The sequence below is a fragment of the Stegodyphus dumicola genome, chromosome X2 (assembly GCF_044657685.1).
Source record: "Stegodyphus dumicola isolate Sdum_Otavi_A_Nest chromosome X2, ASM4465768v1".
NCBI classification, from domain to species: domain Eukaryota; kingdom Metazoa; phylum Arthropoda; class Arachnida; order Araneae; family Eresidae; genus Stegodyphus; species Stegodyphus dumicola.
This window is the reverse complement of record NC_140781.1, coordinates 22,428,051-22,451,033: the sequence shown is the minus strand read 5'-3', so window position 1 is coordinate 22,451,033 and position 22,983 is coordinate 22,428,051. Positions and strand designations below refer to the sequence as shown.

At 34.0% G+C, this 22,983-nt stretch overlaps 1 protein-coding gene across 3 annotated transcripts in view; it reads right to left on the bottom strand.

The window, feature by feature from the left end:
- Positions 1-22,983, bottom strand: part of LOC118192193 (nuclear factor related to kappa-B-binding protein) — a 226,920-nt gene that overhangs the window by 70,453 nt on the left and 133,484 nt on the right. For all 3 annotated transcript variants that reach the window (XM_035363095.2, XM_035363094.2, XM_085809707.1), the window contains exons 14-16: positions 21,812-21,938; positions 20,145-20,334; positions 17,531-17,591 (exon numbers count right to left, since the gene is read on the bottom strand). In XM_035363095.2, coding sequence (XP_035218986.2) covers positions 17,531-17,591; positions 20,145-20,334; positions 21,812-21,938 — 378 coding nt within the window. The remainder of the gene's footprint in view (positions 1-17,530; positions 17,592-20,144; positions 20,335-21,811; positions 21,939-22,983) is intronic.

Below are 22,983 nucleotides of genomic sequence, written 5' to 3'. Positions count from 1 at the left end.
AACATTCCAGGGAACCCAAAAAGGATAAGTTAAGTGTAAAAGAATTGAACCAAGCTTCAGATGCATTGGTAAGATTAGTGCAAAGGAATGACTTTTGTGAAGAAATTTCTTGTTTAAAGATGAACAAAAATAGTATGAATAGTAAATTAAGTAAACTGAACCCATTTTTGGTTAAGAATGAGGTGTAGGTAAACATTTACAAAATGCAGACTTTGATCAAAACAAAAGGCATCCCAAACTTCTGCCTTCTGGGCACAAACTTACTAAAATTACGCAAGGAAAATTAGTTGTATATTCTGTGAATGTTCTCATCCAGTCAGGATTGTCAAAAATGATCAACATTGAGTTATGATGACAGAAAATCCCAAGTTATGCAGCAGAAATGCTACTTTGTTTGTCTTAAGCCTGGTCATAAGGCAAAAAAGTGTCTCAGTAGTGTGAAATGTTTGATTTATGCACTGAGGCATTATGCGTTACTTTGGCCAGATTTGCGTAACTATATTAATTCCTCATCAAGGGACAGAATAGCAAATTCAAAGCAAAATTTTAGACTCTATTGACAAATCTTCTTTCAGAACGTGAAATATATCTGAAAACATACACGATCAGATTACAGCATAGGAGCAAAGAAATATGCGTTCGAGTGTTATGATGAATCACACTGGATGATTGATCACATCATACCTACATTGAAAAGAGCTTAGCTGCTGAGTTAAATCTGTTTCCTTCCAGAAAGGAAGTCTTATCTCAAGGACTGTTTGGTGGAGGAATTTCTCCAGCTGCTGAGCATAGTAGATATACAGTAACTACTGAAAGTTTCGATCAAAAATATTCTACTTCAATGTCTCTGCTTGATCAACAGAAAATTTGTTCAACACTACCCAGAATACATGATGAAACATTGCTTGTTGAGCTTGCGTCTCGAGGGATAAAACTGAGAGATGCTGGAAGAGATACGCTACCTATACGAGTTCTTTTAGCAGCCGATGTACTTCAAAACATTTTGACTGGGAGAATTTAGGTACTTACATCTGGAGTTTCAGCTGTAGAGGCATAACTAGGTTGGACAATTTTTGGACTAGGCATGAAAAAGCAAGTGATTAATTTGGTCACGTTAAATCTTCAAAATTTTAAGTTGCTGAAGATATAGGATTTAGAAGTTTTAGGAATTACAGATCTTGTAGGAAGAAAAAATAAGATCTTTCTTGAAAAAGAAACTTTGATCCATTTCAAGAAAACCGTAAGAGTATGTGAAGATGGACGTAATGATGTAACTTTGCTGTGGCCAGCTGGGTATCATGCTTTTTGTGATAAGTACGGTATAGCTGAATTGCGACTTTGCACGGTAGCAAAATATTTGTTAAATGAAAATAATTATGAAGCTTACGATGTTATACTCCACCAGTGGAAATTAGAAGGCATCATAAAAACAGTTCCAATGGAGCAGCTGTTTAAGCTCAGTCATTATCTCCCTCATAGGCCCTGTTATCAAGCCATCCAGCAGTACTACGAAAGTTCGCCCAGTGTTCTACACTTCTTTCAGTCGGCTTGGATATGCTTCTTTGAACAAGTGTTTGAGTGTTGGACCGAATCTGATACCCCATACGATACAGCTACTACTGTTAAGATTCTGTTTAGGGTCCTTGGGAGTAGTTGCTGATACAAAGCAGGCTTTTCTGCAAATACATTTAAGGGACAAAGACAGAGATGTACTGAGGTTCTTGTGGTGGAATGATGCTGAATGCACCAAGCTTAAGATTTATAGACACTGCCAAGTGGTTTTTGGCATCACTTCCAGTCCTTTTCTTCTGAATGCCACAATAAAATATCGTTTAGAATTGCAGAAATTCTAAAGAGAAAACCTTCAAAATACTATTGATAAATTGAGAGAAGGGTTTTATGTTGACAACCTAGTCACAAGCGTGAGTGATGTAAAAGAACTGGAGACACTGAAATCTCAAGTTATGCAAGTAATGAATGAAGTGTCATTTGAACTGAGATGTTGGACTCACACTGGAATTCAGCGTCAGGAAAGTTAACGTGCACTTGGTTTTAAGTGGGATACAGAAACCGATGAACTTTACTGCGTTGGTTCTCAAGCTGACATGAAATTTAGTGAAGTTGTTACGAACAAAATGTTACTTTCTGTTGTTAACAGCATATATGATCCCATAGACATTACCTCACCTGTGACACTATTGCCTAAGTTACTACTCCAAGAAGCCTGCTGAAATAAATTAGACTGGGACAAAGAGTTGCCATCCGATTTGTAATTAATTACACTATTGAAGATGGGCTAAACATTTAGATCTTGTTCAGAAATGTGGAATCCCTCGAAGGATATTACATAGAACTTTCAAAATGGCCAGCTTACACATATTTACTGATGATTCATCTCAAGGATATATTTGCTGTGCATTTCTATGCTGTGAAGAAAGGGAAGAAGTGAAAGTTTCAATGATTTTTGGCAAAAGCTAGAACAGCTCCGATTAAGAGACAGACAATTCTGTGACTGGAACTTTTACGAGCTGTCATGGGAGCTAGAATTGGTTCAACAATATCAGAAGTTTTGAATTTTCCTTTGAAGACATATTTTTGGATGGACTCGATGATCATCTTGGCACGGATTACAAACACAGAACCAGGGAACACCTTCATTGGAAATCAAGTGAAAGAAATCAAGAAACTGACCAATATAGATGATTGGAGACACATTGCTGGAGACGTCAACCCAGGAGACTTACCTACCCAAACTTGTGACTGGTCGGATCTTCTGCAGAGTCAATGGTGGCAACTTGTGTATGAAAGAGAAGAGTGATCTATTTCAAGAAAACCGTAAGAGTATGTGAAGATGGATGTAATGACGTAGCTTTGTTCGAGATTTGCAAGAACTACCCTACCCGTTCTCCTTTCTCCTAATAAACTTAAAATAAAATAACTTTAAATATAAAGTTCCAAAGCGTCAATTTTAGTTTCAAAATCCGTAGAACTATAACAAACTACAACAAAGATGAGATGGTTGCCATTCTTACAGTTACAGACTATGAAAGGAAAAATAACAACTGAGGCTGGGTTCTAACAATACTCCCACCTTTTGATTGATGACATATACTTAATCAATCAAAACAAAATATAATAAAAAATACTGTCCACACAAATATTAAGGCTAAATAATAAACAAAAGAAAAAGTTAAGTTCTTAAATTTCTACTCTAAAATAACTCAAGTAGTGTTCAGGTTAGAAATCTAGATGGAATTTTAATTTGTCGTCCACTTCTAGTCACAACAGTCTTAATGTCCTTTGATAAATCTGCAGCTAAATTATTCTTTGGTAATTTTAAGATTAAACTGTCTTCACCCTGCATCTCAGTTTCATTTGCCTCATCTGACTCCAAAGATGAAGGTATTTTGAGAGGGAATATTCTCTGGATTGGTCGAACTAATTCTCCAGACATGGTTTTGACACGAACTACTCGAATGTTGCCGTCCTTTCCGGGATATAGTTCAATTACTTTTGCTAGAGGCCACAACACCTTGCGTTTGTCATCACATTCGATAAGAACTATATCCCCGATTTTTATCTGTTGAGAAATCGGCACTGTAGATCGACGTCTCACTAGCAGGCCGAGATATTCATTTCTAAATCTCTTTCTCAAGAGCTCTCGTAAATTCTGTAAATGTCTCAGTCTCTTGTTGAAATCAACTTTATCAAGATGATCCAAGTCAGGAACTCCAAAGACTGGAATTTCACCTAAAAACAAGGACGATGTCAAAGGGATGAGATCATCAGAGTCCTCTGACACGTAAGTGAGTGGTCTGGCATTCACAGTTGCTTCGCAGTCGCACAGCACACTCATCAGTTCTTCATAATTACGACATGGCTGGCCTAGGACTCGACGCAAAAGCTTCTTAATCATTTGAACAAGTTGTTCTCAAAAGCCACCATGGTGCTGCGGGTGGACTGAACTTCCAGTCGATCTTGTTTGTGACGGCTTCTATCTCAATGGTATTTCAATTAATCGATCTCAAGAGATTATTGGATCCGACAAAATTGTTTCCCTTATCGCTATAAATTATCGATGGCCTCCCTCTACGGGCAATAAATCTTATAAGACCAAGTAAAAATCCTTGAGTTGAAAGGGACAAAATCAGTTCCAAATGGACCGCCCTGAAAATAGCACATGTGGAAAGTAAAATCCAAGATTTTCTTTTATGCTTCAAAATTAATGGGCCAGCTAAATCAATGCCGACAATCTCGAAAACACTAGCCTCTCTAACTCTGTTTTCTGGTAGAATAGCAGGCACAGTCTGTAGTCGTTTACCTCTATGTCTCCTGCACCTGAGACATGCATATAAAGCTTTTCGAATCGTAGCTCTTCTTTTCAGGATCCAAAACGTCTCTCTAAGTGTTGACATCAGTACGTGAATTCCTGCATGAGACATAGAGAGATGTTTATCAATTATCAATTTCTCCACAATCTTATGATTCTTCGCAAGTAATATCGGATAAATAAAATTTTCATGGTCTTTCCTTTCAGTCAACCTAGACCTGACACGTAAAATGCCTTCGTCATCTTTGAACACACTGACTTCAGCTTCTTAATATCATCAGATGAAAAAGAATCATGTTAAATAATCTTCACGATAGATTTCTCAGCCCTTATCAATTCATAAACTTTTAACTCTCCTGATTCTCTTTCTTCTTTCGGGTATTTCCTATGAACCTGTGTATCCACCCAATCATTCTAAGTATTTTCTTATGCTTTGAAAAATAGCCAAAGAATTGTGAAGACATATCGCTAACATTGCTTAACGAAACTATAACTGCTTTACGTTTTTCAGTATTAACCTCTTCTTTATCATCGATTGGGATAGAACGAGGCCATTCTTCTTCCGGCAGTGCCAACCAAGGTGGGCCCTCCCACCATCTTGATTCAATGAGTTTCTTCACAGAGCATCCTCTTGATGGCATATCGGCTGGGTTTTCCACACCTGGTACATGATGCCAATTTTCACGATCCAATAGGATTCTAATTTCTGAAACTCCGTTATTCACAAAAGTGCTTCAAACTTCTACGTTCTTTATCCAGAACAGTGCTGTCGACGAATCGGTCCAGTAATATTCCTTTGAAATTTTGACCTTAAGGTTCTTCTTGACAAATGATGCTAATCACACCCCCAATAAGACAAGCAAGCAATTCAAGTCATGGTATACTTATTTTTTTCAAGGGAGCCACTCGTGCTTTGGCTTGCACTAGGGTCACTTTGACTTCTTTATTTTGACTTCTCAAATATACTGCAGTTGCATAAGATCCCTGTGAAGCATCGGCAAACGTATGCAAACTAAAAGATTATCCTTCTGTCAATGAAAGTAGTCTGGGAATCTTCACAGAGGATAACAAGGGAAATTCTTTGACCCACTTCAAGAATTTTCTTTTAATATCTTCAGGTAGCTCTGCATCCCAGCTCTTTTGCAAGTGTAACTTTGGAAGAAGAGTAAAAGGGCATGTGAAACCTATTGGGTCAAAAACTCTCTGTACAATTGATAGTATGTTTCGTCTTGTCACTGAGAGATCAGTCAAATTGATATTAGGGATGTTACAAAACAAAGAATCTTCATATTTATCCCACAGAAGACCAAGTACTTTCAATGGTTCGCTCATTGTAGATTTTCCACTGTTCAGTTCTGTTTGCTCCCACCCTCTTAAGTCAAAGTTAGCACTTGCCATTAACTGAGTTGATTTTGCAATAAAGTATTCTTCTTCTTCATTAGAATTCAGTGAAGTGACACAGTTGTCAACATAGAAGGAATTTTTCAATTTTGTAGCCACTTCCTTCAAAGAAGGTTCACATTGGTCTAAATGAGAGTTGATCACTGCTCCTTAAAGAAACAGACTGCATTTTAGTCCGAAGACAACTCTGCAATGGCGAAATTTTCTTATTTCCTTTTGTTCTGAGTTTTTCCACCATAGGAATCTTAGGAAATCACGATCAGATCTTTGAACAGATATTTGAAGAAAAGCTCTTTTAATATCTGAGATAATCCCTATTTTCCCTTGCCTATATTCAAGAAGCAGTCTAGGTATTAATTCAATTAAATTTTGACCTTTTGCTAAACTGTCATTAAGTGACATGAAATCCTTTTGCTTGCACGAAGCGTCAAATACAAGTCTTACTGCTGTTGTACAGTTATCTTTGAAGATCGGTCTGTGGGAAAGATAATGACTGTTAACTCGTTCCTCTTCTTCTGTTACTTCTATTACTCCAGATTCGAGCCATTCTTCGAACACTGCATTGTATGTTTCAAATTTATCTTTCAACATCAGCTTCTTTGTCGTGGAAATTAATCGCTTTTCAGCAACTTCTCTGTTACTTGGTAAAGCTTCTTTATCGTTGATCCAAGGTAAACTGACTTCATAGCGATCATCCACCCTCTTCAGAGTCTTGTGAAAGTGATCCTACACTGCTTCTTCTAACTCTGAGTCAGTTTTACTTTCTTTGGCATCTGTAATTCCCAGTGCTTCTAGCTTCCACAAGTTTTCTATGTCACTACTGTGAGTCAACATCGACATTATGGTTGAAGACATGGACAAGGAGTTTCTTTCTTAAACATTATCTTTTATCTTTCCCGTGATTGTCCATCCAAGTAGTGATTCCACAGCAGTCAGCCCATTTTCTAATTTCTGAATTCTTCTGGTTAACAGAGCACCTGCGATATCAGCTCCAATAAGAACTTCTATTTTTAAATCCTTTTTTCCTACATCAGATGCATGGATATTCTTCTGTCTCAGTTCTTCTAACCATGGTCCAGGCTGTAAACTGACTACTGGTCCACAAATCTTCGACTGTTCCAACAAGATTAGTCGTCTAGAAAAATCACCTCTTAGGCTTCTAACGTTTACTTCATAGCGTTTGTGAATTTCTCTCTTTGTTGTTATTCCTCCAAAAAGTGCATGGATTAAAGATTCAGATCCAATTGCGTGGCACCCTATGTCTACAGCAGTCTCTTTTAATATGTATGAATGTTGCGATCCACTAGGACACTTCATCTAGGAAATTAGTGCTCGCAAGCGATACATTTTGTGTTTCCTCTTCTTTATTCTTTTCAACATCATTGCTCTTTTGATTGGTGGGCAAATCCGGACACATGACACCCCAATATCTTTTCGAGCATATCAAACATCGTACATTTGTCTTACATTGCTTGGCCCTGTGTCCAATTTTGAGGCAGAAGAAGCAACCCTTCTTTTTCTTAATTTCATCATTCTTTTGACTCAGAGGCATCTTCTGAGCAACAAAGCAATCTCGACTTTAATGAAATTTTTCACAAAATATGCAAGAATTCTTCTCACTATAATTGGTTGCTTTATTTTAGCCTGAGAATAAATCATTTGCTGTAGGCACGAAATGTTCACTCTGGTACTTTTTATCTTTTCTACTTTCTTTCTTGGCATCCGAATCAATTACTTTAAATCCAGCTTTTGCCAAAGAAATTCTCTGCTCTCCTTCCACTTCATTCTTTAAAGTTTCAATTTCTCAGAGAATTTTCTGCTGTAATTATTGATGCATAATTTCTAATCCAAACTCGTAAAATTTCCTCGGGAATGCAAGATTCCACGAGCGGAAACAGCATTGCAGCGTATTTATCACTTGTCATTCCTATTGACTCCAACGAACGTAAATACGACTCTAACTTGTCATACAATTCTGATGTACTGCATTTTCTCTTTTGATCAGTAACATTTTTAATAATCAAACCTAATAATTCCCGAATAAAGAATTCTACCAACAATTCTTCCCTGCCAAACCTATTTTTTAAGCTTTCTATAACTTTTTCATAATTTTTGGCAGTTGCAGGGAAGCTGTTTACAATATCCCGTGGTCTCGTAGCGGGTACGGTCGCTTGAACGAGATAATGCATCTTATCCTCCCTTTGAATTTCTTTATCTTCATGTATTCGGCGAAATTGTCCCCAAAATGGTAACCAATCTTTAATTTCGCCACCGAAATGCTTTAACTCTATTTTAGGTAATTTCAGTTTCCGTTTGTTCGAATTCGGCGAAATACTGCTAGTAGATTGTATCATTTGGCGATTGAAGAATAATTCCGTTTTTACTTGTATTAAATCTAATTTTTCTTTGTATTCTTCAATTTTCGCCCATTCATTTTCAAACTGATCATTTGAAGAAAATTCTGAATTTAATATTTGAGTATCAAATGCATTAAGTTCAACAGATAAACGTTCTAAAGTAACAAGTTTCGTTTTTATAAATTCTTCATCAGGAATTTCCTTTTCTAATTCCTGCAAAATTGCATTAATTGTTCTCGTAAAAGATGCTCTGACAGGTTTTCGTTTCTCAATTAACGATTCCATCTCAATAAAAATAAATTCAATAAAGTCAAATAGAATTAAATTCGATAAAACCAATAAAATTACCTTGACTTGTTTTACCTATCACTTCCGCCGTCACCAAAATTGTTCGAGATTTACAAGAACTACCCGTTCTCCTTTCTCCAAATAAACTTAAAATAAAATAACTTTACATATAAAGTTCCAAAGCATCAATTTTAGTTTCAAAATCCGTAGAACTACAACAAAGATGAGATGGTTGCCATTCTTACAGTGACAAACTATGAAAGGAAAAATAACAACTGAGGCTGGGTTCTAACAGTGGCTAGCTGGGTATCCTGCTTTTTGTGATAAGTACGGTATAGCTGAATTGCGACTTTGCGCAGTAGCAAAATGTTTGTTAAACAAAAAAAAATTCTGAAGCTTACGAAAGAAATCAAGAAACTGACCAATATAGATGATTGGAGACGTCAACCCAGGAGACTTACCTACCCAAACTTGTGACTGGTCAGATCTTCTGCAGAGTCAATGGTGGCAAGGAGCAACTTGTGTATGGAAGAGAAGAGTCTTGGTCAATATTGAAACTATCTGTTCCAGGGAAGCACTTCGGTAGAGACGCAAAACAGTTGTCACAAATTTAGTTACTGAGAAGGAAAGGAAATTTAGCGAAAGATTTCTGTACTTTTCAAGCTACAAAAGAATTCTCCGCATGACTGTTTATGTTTTGAGATTTTGTAACATCATCAAGGCAAACTCTATGAAGCTGAGAAATGAGATTTCATGGGAAAAGATTGAAAGGGCAGAAAATACTCTGATAAAAATCATCCAGTCTGAATGGCCTTCTGAAATACGTGAGAAATATAATAATACCATACAATTTTACACAGAAAATGGAATTCCGAAGACTCATTCTTAGTCAAGATCCAGAGATTTTACACATCCTTTAGTTTTCCAGACCATCCTATTCTAGAGAGATTGATATTACACACCCACATCTCTTTGATGCATACTGGAGTATTAACGACACTAACACAATTAATAGAAAGATTTTGGATTTCGAAAGGATGAAGAGTTTTACGACAATATATACAATGCAAGAACCTAACTTCAAGAAACGTTAACCCAGATTCAGCACCTTTGCATCCTAACAGAATACAACGTGTTGCAGCATTTCAAGTAATTGGTGCAGATCTGGCTGAACCGCCTTTTCCTACGCGGAGGAAGCAAAGCATGGATATCGCTTTTGACGTGTGCTGTCTGTTGAGCAATTCATCTGCAGCTAGTATCCTCCCTGTCCACTGAAGCATTTTTGCAATTACACAGATTTTGGGCAAGGAGAGGAAGATGTTCTACTCTTTATACTGATAATGGTACCAACTTCACAGGAGCTGCAAATGCTTTGAAATCTCTGGATTGTGATTTCATTCAAAGAAAATGTGCTGTAATCAAGCGGATATTCAGCCCTCCATCTGAACCATGGTATAGCAGGTTTTGGGAAAGAATGGCTCGTTGTATCAAGGAACTTCTTCAAAAGTGCTTGGGAAAATTCTGTGTCACATACGAAGAAATGTTGATTTTGTTCACTGTTTGTGAGGCCATTATAAATGTACTACCATTGACATATTTGTCAGATGACCCTAGTGAATTGAAACCACTTATGCACGCTTACTTTATTCAAGATTTAGAAGAACGCAAAACCATTGATTTGGATATAATTGACTCTCAGCACTTACGTCATGATGTACACATCATGTTATACTTTACGGCTAAATCTAAGAAAACGTTTCTATAAAAAATATTTTGAAAAGTTACTAAGAAGTCCTAAATCATATTCACGGAGAAAAATGATTTCTCCAGGAGAAATTGTCCTAGTTGAGTCAAAGAATCCAAACAGGATAAATTGGCCTGGCAAAGACAATACTGAATGTGTTGCAAGCCAACGTGTAGCCAATGGTGAAATTATACAGCCCCTTCAATGACTTTATCTTTTGGAGCTTACTTCTGCCAACAACTTCATTGAAGTATCCCAGAAACCCGAGACTATCCTAGAATCAGAACCTTGTGATAACAAGATTCCAGAAAATGTAATGAACTGCTATTGACTTTTTCCTAGACTTTGATATTCATAATGACATTTGTGTTTATTGTTCTTTAATGTTAAATTCACACATTTATAGTTATTAGTTCAATTTCATCTCATGTGTTAAAATTTATGTCTATTATATATGTATACATTTTCATTGCTCCATTTTGCATTACTTTAAGACAAACTTGCCTGCAATGCAAAGGGTAGGAGGATGTTGCCACTAGTATTGAATTTAGCATTTCCTGTTTTTTATTATTCAATCATTTGTTTTGTAATTTTATTTGATGTATGAAATGGAAACCAGTTTTGTTTTTGAATGTTGTGATTGGGAAATTCCCATTCTAAGTAAGCAGCAGTTAAGTTACAGAAATTCTGAATGTTTTTCATCATGAAGATGCACAGAACATTTGATCATTATACTAAACTCTTCATGTAAATAGACGCATTAATCTGTATGTGTTCATAAAGTGAAATAAATTGGATATAAAATGAAGTTAGATTTCAAGTCAAAACACCTTATTAAACTCATTTGTATTCAAGAAATCACATTTTTTGTTTTGTATAATATGCACAAACTGTGCATTTTTTGTTTTCCGATAAATATAGTCAATAAAATTTAACTATCCCTTGTTCATTGCTTCTTTTTCTTTTCTCATATCTCACAAGACCTACATATCATATATCAGTCACCAAAACACTTCCTTATCTGCAGTTGATATCCAAATTCATAATATCCCGATTGTTTTGAGCAACGTATTAATGATGCACTGATGACTAGTTCTGCCATCGCAAAAAGTTTAATGCCTCTGCACCATGTGAACGAGATCCACTAGAAGAATCTGTTTTCACCACCAGTCGAATCTGATATCATACATGGGGCCTTAGGAGATGGACGCCTTGTGGTGGGCTTTCTAAGAGAAACTAGGCTGATATCCATATTGCATATGAAAGTTCCCACAAAAAGTGAATTTTAATTGAAACTCCAGGAGATAAGTTTTACACATGAAGACAAATAGCTCAAAACAGTTCACCCATGCTTTACTCTGTTTAGTGCAGGAACGAATTCTGTGAATTATCAAATGATTCACAGAGAAATGACTATAAAATCATAGAGTACTTAAGAGAACTTCAGTCTACAGAGAGACTAAATTACTAAATTAACTCCAGGGCTTATATTTATTATCTTTCCCAAAAAAATGTGCCATAACTAGAACATTCCGTTAAAATTGAGCTTAGATTCATTTATTTAAGTTTAGTCATTAAATATACATAAGTCATATTATGCTTCAGTGGGAACAGTTATGCGAGCTCCACAATCCTTGTTGTAATTAGGACATTTTGCTAAAATTAGGCTTAGGTTCATATATTTCTGTTCAGCCACTGGCATCATATTATGCTTTAGGGGGAACAATTATGTGAGCTCCACAACCTTTCTCAGCTCTAAGAAAAATATGCACCCATATACAACTAGTACCTCTTCATGTATCACACTACATCAGACAACAAAATAATCATTAGAAAAGTTAAACAAGATGCCTTGTGTTAATACGAGGCAAGAGAAATAGTTTGTTTCACATTTCATATGTAGTCCATAATCTCCACTGAGAAATGAAACTGTTTGATAGCAAGTGAAGACTTGCTTGCTGTCATACTATTAATTCCATTCATAAATTTTGTCACTTAAAATGTTTCATGTCTTTATCAATAGGATGATACTTTTGTAAATGTTTCTTTCTGGTGCAGTTTACCATTTTAATTTAATAGTAGTTTTGCTTCTTTGCACTTACAAAGAAATCATAGTTTTCTTTTCTGTTAACATTTTAAGCACTGGGTCTTAAACTATTTACGTATCTTACATATTAGTCAGCTCTCCTACTAATATTCTGGGACATTTGCACTTTCATAATTTTACAACAGCACAATTTAGATTTTTATTAGTTATATTATACAGAACGACATTCTATATCTATAATAATGTTCCACTATTAGAGGAATGAATTACTCTATACATCTAATGATGTTCAAATAATACTGAAGACAATACCTCTGATTTCAGGGGTGGAACATGGTTGTTTTGCATTTATTACAAGCTTTTAAAATGAATTACAAAGCCCCTTTTTTCCATATTTTTCACATAAAGCTCACAACTGTATTTTAGAAGTTCATTTATAGATTTCTAAAGTATTCACCAAAGCAGCTGCTCTCTTTGTTGGAAGAATTTCAGTCTATCCACAGCTTCACCTTATAGCAATGCTGCCAAATATAAGATACTAGAGATTCTGCCCATTTGTCTGTATGCAATTTAATTTCACATTAATTTCATATCCACTCCAATTTTCCATCACATATCTAAAGTTCAATAATCAGTTGAGAAGAGCAAGGACATAGCTTATACTAATCACAAGGGCAGGTTTCAGAGATTTCTGTTCTAATATCTGAATATCTTTTGAACTCAGTACATTTCTTCGTTCAATGTGTTATTCAATCTTTTTTTTTTTTTTTTTAATTTACTGATTTCCTCTTTTACCTTTCCCTTTAATTCCAATACAGGTAACTACATTTCTTATTTTGTATTTTTTTCCCTTATTTCAGAGACAGCAAGAAGTCACTTTCATTTCTTCTTTCAAATATACCATATTAGTAGCAATAAATATTATCTTTTCAGCAGCATTCTCAATTTCTTTTCTTTGGCTGGCAGTAATAATACCCGTTATTAACTATCACTTCAAAATTTTTTAAATGGAAACGAAGGAAACTAAATTCTATGACATGACTAAATATGAAAGGGGAAGAGATAAACTTCAGCTTTTACTACAAGGCCAAGTGATAAATTTTACAAAGGAAGAGAGAAAGCTGCAGGCAACACAAGTAGAAAGGCAACATAACTACTCTTCTGTTTAACACACAAAATAATTCCTTGAATTGCAGAGTCTCTCATAGCTTAAAGCTAAATTCACTTTAACCCTAATGAATTTCCAGTGCAGAAGCAGACTAGTTGCTGCTCAAAAGATTTCTCAGTGCAGGGGCTTTAGCATGCATTTGTGTTCTCACCCATAAATCTCTTGAATGTATTTATATTCTCATCTAAATGATACTAAAATGGGAAGAATTAGACAACTTCAAATGAAATTAATACCTAGGCTATAGACTTTAACATGGCTCTCTCTTTTTTTCACCTGGGCTATTTTCCCAAAATTAAAAACAGGACAAAATAATAAGCAACCCAGTTACTACCTATGAATTACTAATTATACAAAATACACAAATACAAACACTTCCATAAATTTACAGTATCTTTAGTCAAAATATATAAATAAATTATAGTCAACTTTCCTATTAAAATCTGGCTATATATTGCTGATAAAGCAACAGTTGTTATATTTGAAATTGTATGCCCGCCGAATGGGGATGTAATGTGACATTTATTGATTAATGCCTGATACATCAATTCAGATTTACCAAAGCCAGGCAATATAACTGCAAATGGATATCACTTAATGGTATTTCAGGCATGCAAAATCAACCTCAAATTGTTCTAATTCATTTATTAACCGATGCCTCAATGCAGAGTGAAAATTAGGTCAAAAATTACAAATTTTGAAATGAAACATCTCAGTTAATTTCAGTTGTATGGAAGTGAAACTTTTGCACTTCAGCATCTTTACAGCTAAACTGGAGAAGCAGACAGTTCGGTGTTCTGGATCAATTTCTGATTCTTGTATATTCTGAACACGGTTATCAAATTTAGTGCTGCAAAAATGATGATTAATATAAAAAAATTAAAAAGAACATTTTTATAAGAAAATAGTACAAAGTTTGAAATCTAGATGTCCAAAAACTGGAATAATCTATTACCCGGATGTCCCACACAATTTTTTCAGAAATTTGTTTCCAGATGCACTGTAGATACAAAGAACGATATTCAGGGAAAAGCAAGAGTTGTTGATTTCTTACTTTCTCTTCATTAGCTGAGATTATTCTTACCAAGAAACATTAATACTTGAATCTGTGTTGAATACTCCTGCATACTGAATTGCCTTCAAACACCTGTGTGATAGGGAACCGCATCTTCATGTTTGTCCCGCAAATCATTGACTGGAAGGGAGGGCAGCTTTTCCTCTTTTAGCTAGCCCTGTACACAACTGTACACAATAAGTGAAGCCTGAAGAGGCATGTTTGGAATGGAGTATTGCACATATTGGTTTCCTTTTCTTGGCTTAGCAAGGAAGAAGGGGAAAAAAAACTCTACCGAGTTTAAGCTTAGCTAGCACTGCAAATTCCACTCTTTCTTAACTTTTTGATTTGAAGCAGCTTATTATTTTGCTTACAATCTAATATTATAAATTTCAGCATTTTAAAAGATTTAGTAAACAATAACATCTTCATTTTACGCTTATCACTTATCATTCAGCCTAAAGATATTGAAATTTTGCATGCATTGAAAATCTGATTAATGTAAATTAATCTTTTCAAAATAAATGTAGCAGTATGACCATAAAATAATTTTAACCCTTTGAGGAGCATATTGAACGTTTTTCGGTCTTTAATGAAATTAATTGATAACTAGTACCCTTGAGCTTCGTATATGTTAAATGTATCAAGAAAAAGAAAATGTTGCACACCTTGGAAGGGAGGTGGGTGGTGGTTTGAAACCACCACCTATGTAGAGCATGAAATCTGTAAACTTTTGCAACATTGATTTTTTTAGCAAAATAATGCACTTAAGTATAATTAGTTGAGGTCTTTTTTGTCAAATATTAATAAAAATAGAATTTTTGAGAATTAACTCCATAATTTAAAAATATAGCACAAATAATACTATTTATTTTTATCTTATTTCAGAAGGAAATTTCATATAATGTTATTCTAAATATATAAATATACTTAGTAAATGCTAAAAATGTCAAATTTATAACATTCCATCTTTGTATTTTCATCAAAAATAGTATGTAGAAGTTATATAAAATACATGTCATTACTCTCACATTCACATAACTTTCAAATTATGAAACTTTTGAAAGCATGTGATACCTTTCTGATTATTAAATGACAGTACAAAGTAAAAAGATACAGCTATCTTTAGAAAAAGAAGATAAAAGAATGAAAAGTTCCTGCTTGATATTTTATTTATTTTTCTTCTCCCCAAAATTATACCAAACTCCCTCTCTTGCGTAACACAGAAATCACAGTCTAGATCACATTACACTCTAGAAATTAGAAAACACATATTAAAGTTCTAGCTTTAAGATCATATTACAGATCACATTACACCCTAGCAATCAGAAAATATATAGAAATGTTTTAGCCCTAAGACCACATTCCACTTTAGCAGACAGAAGATACATAGGAACGTTTTAGCTTTAAGATGGCTGTGGTTTCATTAGAAAACCACATGTTTAATTATAAAAAATATGCAAAATTTATTGTTGATTTCTCTCGATATTAGGGTTTTTACAAATAAAAGAGTATGTAAATAAAAAATTCATAAATTTTACTTGGGTAACTAGATGCATTTTTTCTGGAGTTAGCGAGAAAAATTGAAATTTTTTATCTTTGTTTGAAGTTTAAGCACGTATAAATCAACACAGAAAAAGGCTATTTTTTGTGCTGCCATATGTTGGTTCTTTTGAGTGTTAAAAACGTATTAACACAGTAAAAACCACTGCACAACTCAGAAAAAATTTCTTACCAGGTGGTTTCAGAGGTTGACTCTGCACCACAAAGGGTTTAAACTATTTCATAAAATCTGCTGTGCAGAGCACTGCAAGGCCATGAGAGGATGTGCTTAGAGATACATTTTTAAATGCTTAGCATATTTTCTAGGCAGCTATCAAATTTCATAATGATGACAGCAAAAACTTTGAAGGTTTTCAGGTATCACAAGTAAAAAGTGAAATTTTCTGATTAATGGAATACATGAAGAACTTATTCAAACTGAAGTATTCCAAAGCAATGGTAATGACTCAATCATCAATCAGTTAACAGAATGGTGAAACCTGTACCATGGTTTTAAATCTAGAAAATTTTGCCGAGAGGTGAAACCCTTTCAGTCACATTTTAACTTCCCAAATGGTTAGTAAAACACTAGCTTTCTTTATGCAAAATACTTCTTTATTAAGAAATGGGTTAACAGCTTGTTCATCTTTCAGCAAATCCGTTTCAGTAAGGGTGGTAAAGTGGAACCATGATTAGATTAAAAATGTGGTTGCAACAGCAAAGATGCCAACCCAAACTGGTTATATTGGCACCAAGAAAATATGCCAATGTATTCCAAACACTGATATGGTGTCAAGTAGCTTTAATGAAAAACAGATGTAATATTTTCCGATTAATGGATTATGAAAAAAATAAGGTTTATGAAGATGTTATAACTAAAGTCCTCATTGTGACAATAATGTCCTGATCATCAGTGAATCAATCAATGGTTATTGAAATAAGTAGTATAGTTTTAAATACAGAAAATACCATCACTGACACTGAAAAAAGTGATATAGAGGTTTCTGAAAATGAAATGATTTCAACTGATCATTTATTACCAAATACAGCAGTTACAAGATTTGGAAAAAGAACTCTGCAACCAAACAAGGAATTATATTTATCTACACAAAGTATTAAAAACTAAAATTAAACTGCTTAAACAAGTTCTATTGAAAGAAATGTGTAATAAAACAAAATAAACACTAACCTTTTTTGTAAATTTTGGTTACTCTTATCCTTCATTACTTCAAAAACAAACATTTCATAATTTTAATTTTTCAATTTCTAGAGGTAATTTTAATAGTTTTAAATTTGTGACCTAAAATCCAAGACTTTCCACAATTTGAAATCACTGAAGTCCCAAAGGTTCCATATCTTGCAATTATACAATCAAACTAGCAATTTTTGTACTCCAAATTCTTTACATTTTAGAGGAAAATGAGGAATAAAAACTTCAAATTAACAAAATTAGAAACATTTCAAAGGTAATGTTAAAAAGCTGTGAGTAACATATCCAGAATAGAAAGCAAGTAAGTCTAGCAAGGGGAGAGGGAAATAAATAAAATTACAAACAAATTAGTCAGAAGTTTCTTCAAAGAAAAATTATCATGAAATTACCTGCTCTCGATAAACTTGTTTCTCCTCTTCTGCTGTGGGTCTGACAATCCAACCAGTAGTTCTGAAATAATTATATAAGTAACAACATTCAACTTAGGCATGCTGCATTTATATTTCTTATCAACTACCATTAAAAATTAAACAACAATAAGCAATACCAATATTTAATTTCACATAATTCCAGATAGACCGAAATAACTGCAAAACAACAGATATATTACATTCCTTCCAGCGACCCACACATTACACTATCAAATGCGTATGGAAAATATTAGGATATTATGAAAAAAATAGGTATTCATACTAGTCAGACAAAATATCTGGTTGTAACAAAAGTTTTCAGCCAAAAAATGTTCTTAATAAAGTTAGGAATAAAAACATCAAAGCAGCACCCTTATTGTGGGTATTAATCACCACCCAAATCTATGTTTTTTTGCCAAAGTTTTCGTAATTTTTCAAAGCCTTCAGCCCACAAACTTGGTAGCCACAAGTTCAAAAACAGATCAACCTCATTTCGGATGTTCTGCACAGAATGAAGATAGCACCTCAAGATGTACCTGTCGGTGTGAAAAAAGGTAGAAGTCCGAAGGAGCGATGTCGAGGCAATATGGTGGGTGTGGCAAAAGATCACATTCATGGCCGTACAGAGTCCAGCCGGCAAATACAGACACATGTGGTCTTGCATTATCTTGATGGAACATTACCTTTTTTACACCAGAACTCAGTTCAACATTTTCCCTTGATAACAGTGTCAACACGAACTAGCATCTCGCTGTACACCTTACTATTGAGGGTTTAACCTTTCTCCAGACACTCTTAACCCTATCAGCATTATGGCTAGAAAATTCCATACAGAAGGCTGGCTTCTTTGTTAATTACAGATGAAAATTCCTGCTAGCTTTTAATGTATCCGATTTCAGTTTGGATGTATATTGGAAGAAAAGGAATCAAGGTACAAAATGAGAGAGTGGCTTTTTTTAAATTAAAATTAAGAAAATACCACTTATTCATGTCATTTTGAGGAACTTCAAAATTTCATAGCTAAACCTGTAACGCTCAGGATTAATGGACAATACCACAGCAATCCCATGAGGTACAAAGCATGACGTTTTTGTTAGTCAAACTGTACTTTGCAAAGTTCCCGATACGCTCGCCAGCTGCAGACCAACCCCTTTCCAGCCTGTGTTGTTGAAGTAAATTCAGTTTTCATCACAAGTGATGATCCAGTCCAGAATTTTGTCCTTGCATTGATACCTGAGCAGATTAGTGCAGGCCTGAACACATCTGTCCTTATCTGCTTGAGTCAGCTCATGTAAAACCTAGCAACTGAACTTGTACGTTAAGTTTATGCACTGTACAGCATGAGTAACAGACATGGCACTAACATCTAACTGCTTAGCATGCTTTCGAGTCGTTGCATACTGATCTTTCACAAGTGGAACTCATCAACATCAGTAGACCGGCCAGAGCACTATGCTTCTTGAATGTCATAGTCCTTATTTTTTAACTTTTAGTACCAAACCTTCTCATTGTCATATGATACAACATTAATACCTAAAGTTATACACATGATTTGGTCATGTTCTATAGCTGACTTTTTGCAACACAACTGGAAGTACATTATGGTTCTAATCTGGTAGCATGATAGTTCCATTTCAGACACCTTGTACTAAATGATAACGATATTTTGTTTATAAATTTCCCAACACAATGCTCTAAAGCAAGTCTCTTTCCTTCAAATGGCAAAAATCACTTCAACAATCAACAAAATGAAGCCTCATACCTAGCAGCAATAAAATAACTTTCACAATTTGCCATGTTTCATCAATGCCATTCCAACAAGCACACTGTCATATTGTAAAGGTGGTTATAATTTTTTTGCTGATCAGGTATTTTGTCTATTTTGTCGTAAAAACCAGTTAAAAGTTGAACACATTTTGATGGAAACTGTCTCATATTATCATTATAGAGAAGAAAAATCATTAAAACAACAACCTTCGGATAACTACCGATTGCAATTCACTTTTAAAATTACCTCAATTAGCTGATAAGCACTTTAAAAATGGCAATTCATGAGCCAGACTAATCTATAATGTGCCGAGAACTGAGATTTTAGGAAACAAATCATACATTTTATTCACAGATTGAGGAGGGAAACCACAGTTAAATTTGTGGATAATACACACAATTTTGTAGCTGACAGTGGGAAAGAAAGGAATAACAACCAAATTACAGATTGTAACAAAAGAATGTTTTTTCTTATAAGAAGAAAAATTTTTAACTGCTGGGAACTATACTTAACTAAAAATTTGGCACTAATAAAAAGATAACTCATAATTAATTCTTTTCCCTATTCAAATCGAAAACATTGAACAATTATAATAATGAATATAACTTTTTTTCTATATTATTACAGATTTCCTTTCTTGGAGTTCAAGAAATCCTTAAAATTATGCCCTCCAAGAAACCAGCAGTTCTAACTAGTGGAAATTTGTTACAAGCAGTTAATGGAAAAATTTAAAAGTATAGTTATAAAAGTCCCATAAGTATAAACTGTAGTTAAATGCTGGTGTAGGAAAACACTGCAATTTTTTTCTATGAATGAATAACATACACTCTAGGTGGAGGGGGAGAACCCTGAGATGTTTCCAGAATATCCCATGATATATCATCTTTACTTTCCAGCCACTGCTGACACAAACCATACATCTGCTCATCTGAATCTCTGCCAGATCCAATCCATTGCCATTGCTGTTGCTTTTCTTTGTAATCCAGAAATGGAACAAACGTATCAGGTAATATACCTGAAAAGAAAAAAAACATTAGAGGCATAAAAACCTTAAGCAGAACATAAGAACAACATAATTCAAGCCTTTTTACAACAACAACAACAAAAACGCAAAATTTATCAACATTTAAGAATATCAAAACTCATTAAACCATGTGACAGAATGGGTGCATACATATAACAATTGGTGTGTCCGATTGCAACGAAAAAGAGAGGTGCACAACTGGATGTTATAGCAGTCCTGTATACAAATTTCAATGTTCTACACCTACTTGTTTTTGAGTTATGAGAGATAAGCATGTATATACATACAGAAGTCACGGAAATATCTGTTCTGCATCAATTTTAAATCCATTTTGGAAAAAAGGTTTTTTTTCCATATGTACAGATATCAGGCAAAATCATCATTCAAATGCATTCAAGAGAGATAAAAATGGATATTTTCGTTAAAATATGATACTCAAAATTTTTCGAGACTACGCTACTTCCTTTACTTCTTGCAAGGAAGTAAAAAGGGTGAGGCACTTCAAATCTGGCCTTTATATTTTGAAACTGTTGTTCTTAGATACGTACATCAAAAATAAAAATATTTCAAATGATGCAAATACTCATGTTTGAACATTTTTAATTTTTAAAAAATCAATTTCATAAAAATTATAAATTAGGAATAAACATTTTGACTCTAATATGACAAAAACTAAGGAAAAATATTTCAAAATTTGGGATGTTTAATGTCATTTTCAGCTTTCCTTGACAATGCTACACTTTTGTTAGTTTCTAGCATGTAGCATTCCTTAATTTATAATTTGGTTACAAGCGATATGTTAAAAGAAATTTCAAACAATTTATGCTTTCAAATGCTATAAATACATTATTAATATTAACATGAAGTTTTATTACTTTAAAATCATAATCTAATAATTATTTTAAAAAAATCATTAAACTAGAAATGCTTTTTAATTTGGAAAAAAAAAAAAAAAAAAAAAAAATGCATTAGAACTTAGCTATGAACCATTACTGAAACACAACTAACTATAATTGCATTAGCTTTATTTATGAATTACGGGCAACTAACCTCATGCACTATTGAAGATATGTACATATTTATAAAAATTTAAACAGCTATAAGCAATGAAGCTTGCATGAAGTATTTTATGCAACGAAGTTTGCATGAAAAATTAAATTTATTAGAGGAGGAATCAAGTCCTCATATTATTTATAAATATATCAGGCAAGTGATTATTATTTCTAATTAATGGGTCTTAAATTTTTATTAGATAAACTTCATTATTTTACTACAGGATTGTTTTAAAAATGAATAAAAGGTGTGCTGACAGCACATTCAATACGTCAAATGACTAAAGTGATATGTCTGGTATAAAAATGATAAAATATGAATAGAAACTCAGCTATGCTTAAAACACATTAGTACTTTTATAAAACTTTGATAATTTACATTGGCTTTAAATTATGAATACTATATTTTTACATACTGATCAAATCCCCAGCAAGAAATTTTAAAGCAGAAGACACCAGGTCAGACCATGATTCTTGAAAATTCAGCCATTCAAACAAAGCAGCAGTTGGACCACCTTGCCAATTTCGTACTTTTTCTTCAAGCTGAAAAATAGGACATAAAAATGTACAATAGGTATTTGAAAATATTTTAACCCACATGTACATGGGCCCTTAAAATGTGTTCTTACTTTGAATGATCCCTAACATACCGTTTATTTTCAAAATTAAAAAAATTTCATAAAAATAGGTAGTTTTCTTGTCAGAATTCCTATTTTTAAATACAACATTGCTCCAAACATTCTTTTCTGAAAACAGTGCATCCTCCACATATCTAGAAAAGTATCACTTTAAAACTGCAATCGTCAGTCTAGAGTATCTTCACTGAAAGCATGAATTATTCTTGTCATGTAACATTACCAATGACAGCTTCAATCAAATGGACATTATTTAGAAATTCATCTCTGGTAGCCTCCTTTCCTGACATGTTTTTTTCATTCTTTCTCTTCTTTTTTTCCTTTTCTTTTTTGCCATGATGGGCGAAATGATATTCATGATCTTCCAGAATAATCCTGTGGACACACTAAACAGTTCCGTCTTCTTCAACCTTACCTCCGATTCAAAGCATGGTGAGCCATATACATGAATCTCTTTGAAACTCTCCTAAACTGTCTTTGCATTTTAAATACACTTTGAAGCTGCCAATAGTACATTAGGATGAATATTTTCAGTTCAAATCTTAATCTAAGTGAATTCAGTATTCCAAACTGGTTAAAAGGATGGCAAACTTAGTGAATTATTGAGTTTTAAAGTGTATATATTAATTTGGTACACCTTGTCTTTGAAATTCCACACCAATTATGATTCTGCTTAATGGCCAATTTTTTTTTTTTTTTGGGAGATTCAGACAGAATTAATCTTAAGATTTTGTTAATTATAGCCTGCTCCAAAGCCCTGAAAAGCACATTTTCACAAAGGATCTTCTGCAGAAAACATTCTCTACCCTTAACATTTACACCAGCATGCATGAATGTTAAATACAGAGGAAGCAATGAAAATGCCCAAGCAGCTACCTAATTCTGAATTTTTAGTCAGGCTAAACAGATCTTTAAGGGGGAGGGGAACTCAGTTCTTTTTAGTATAATACAGG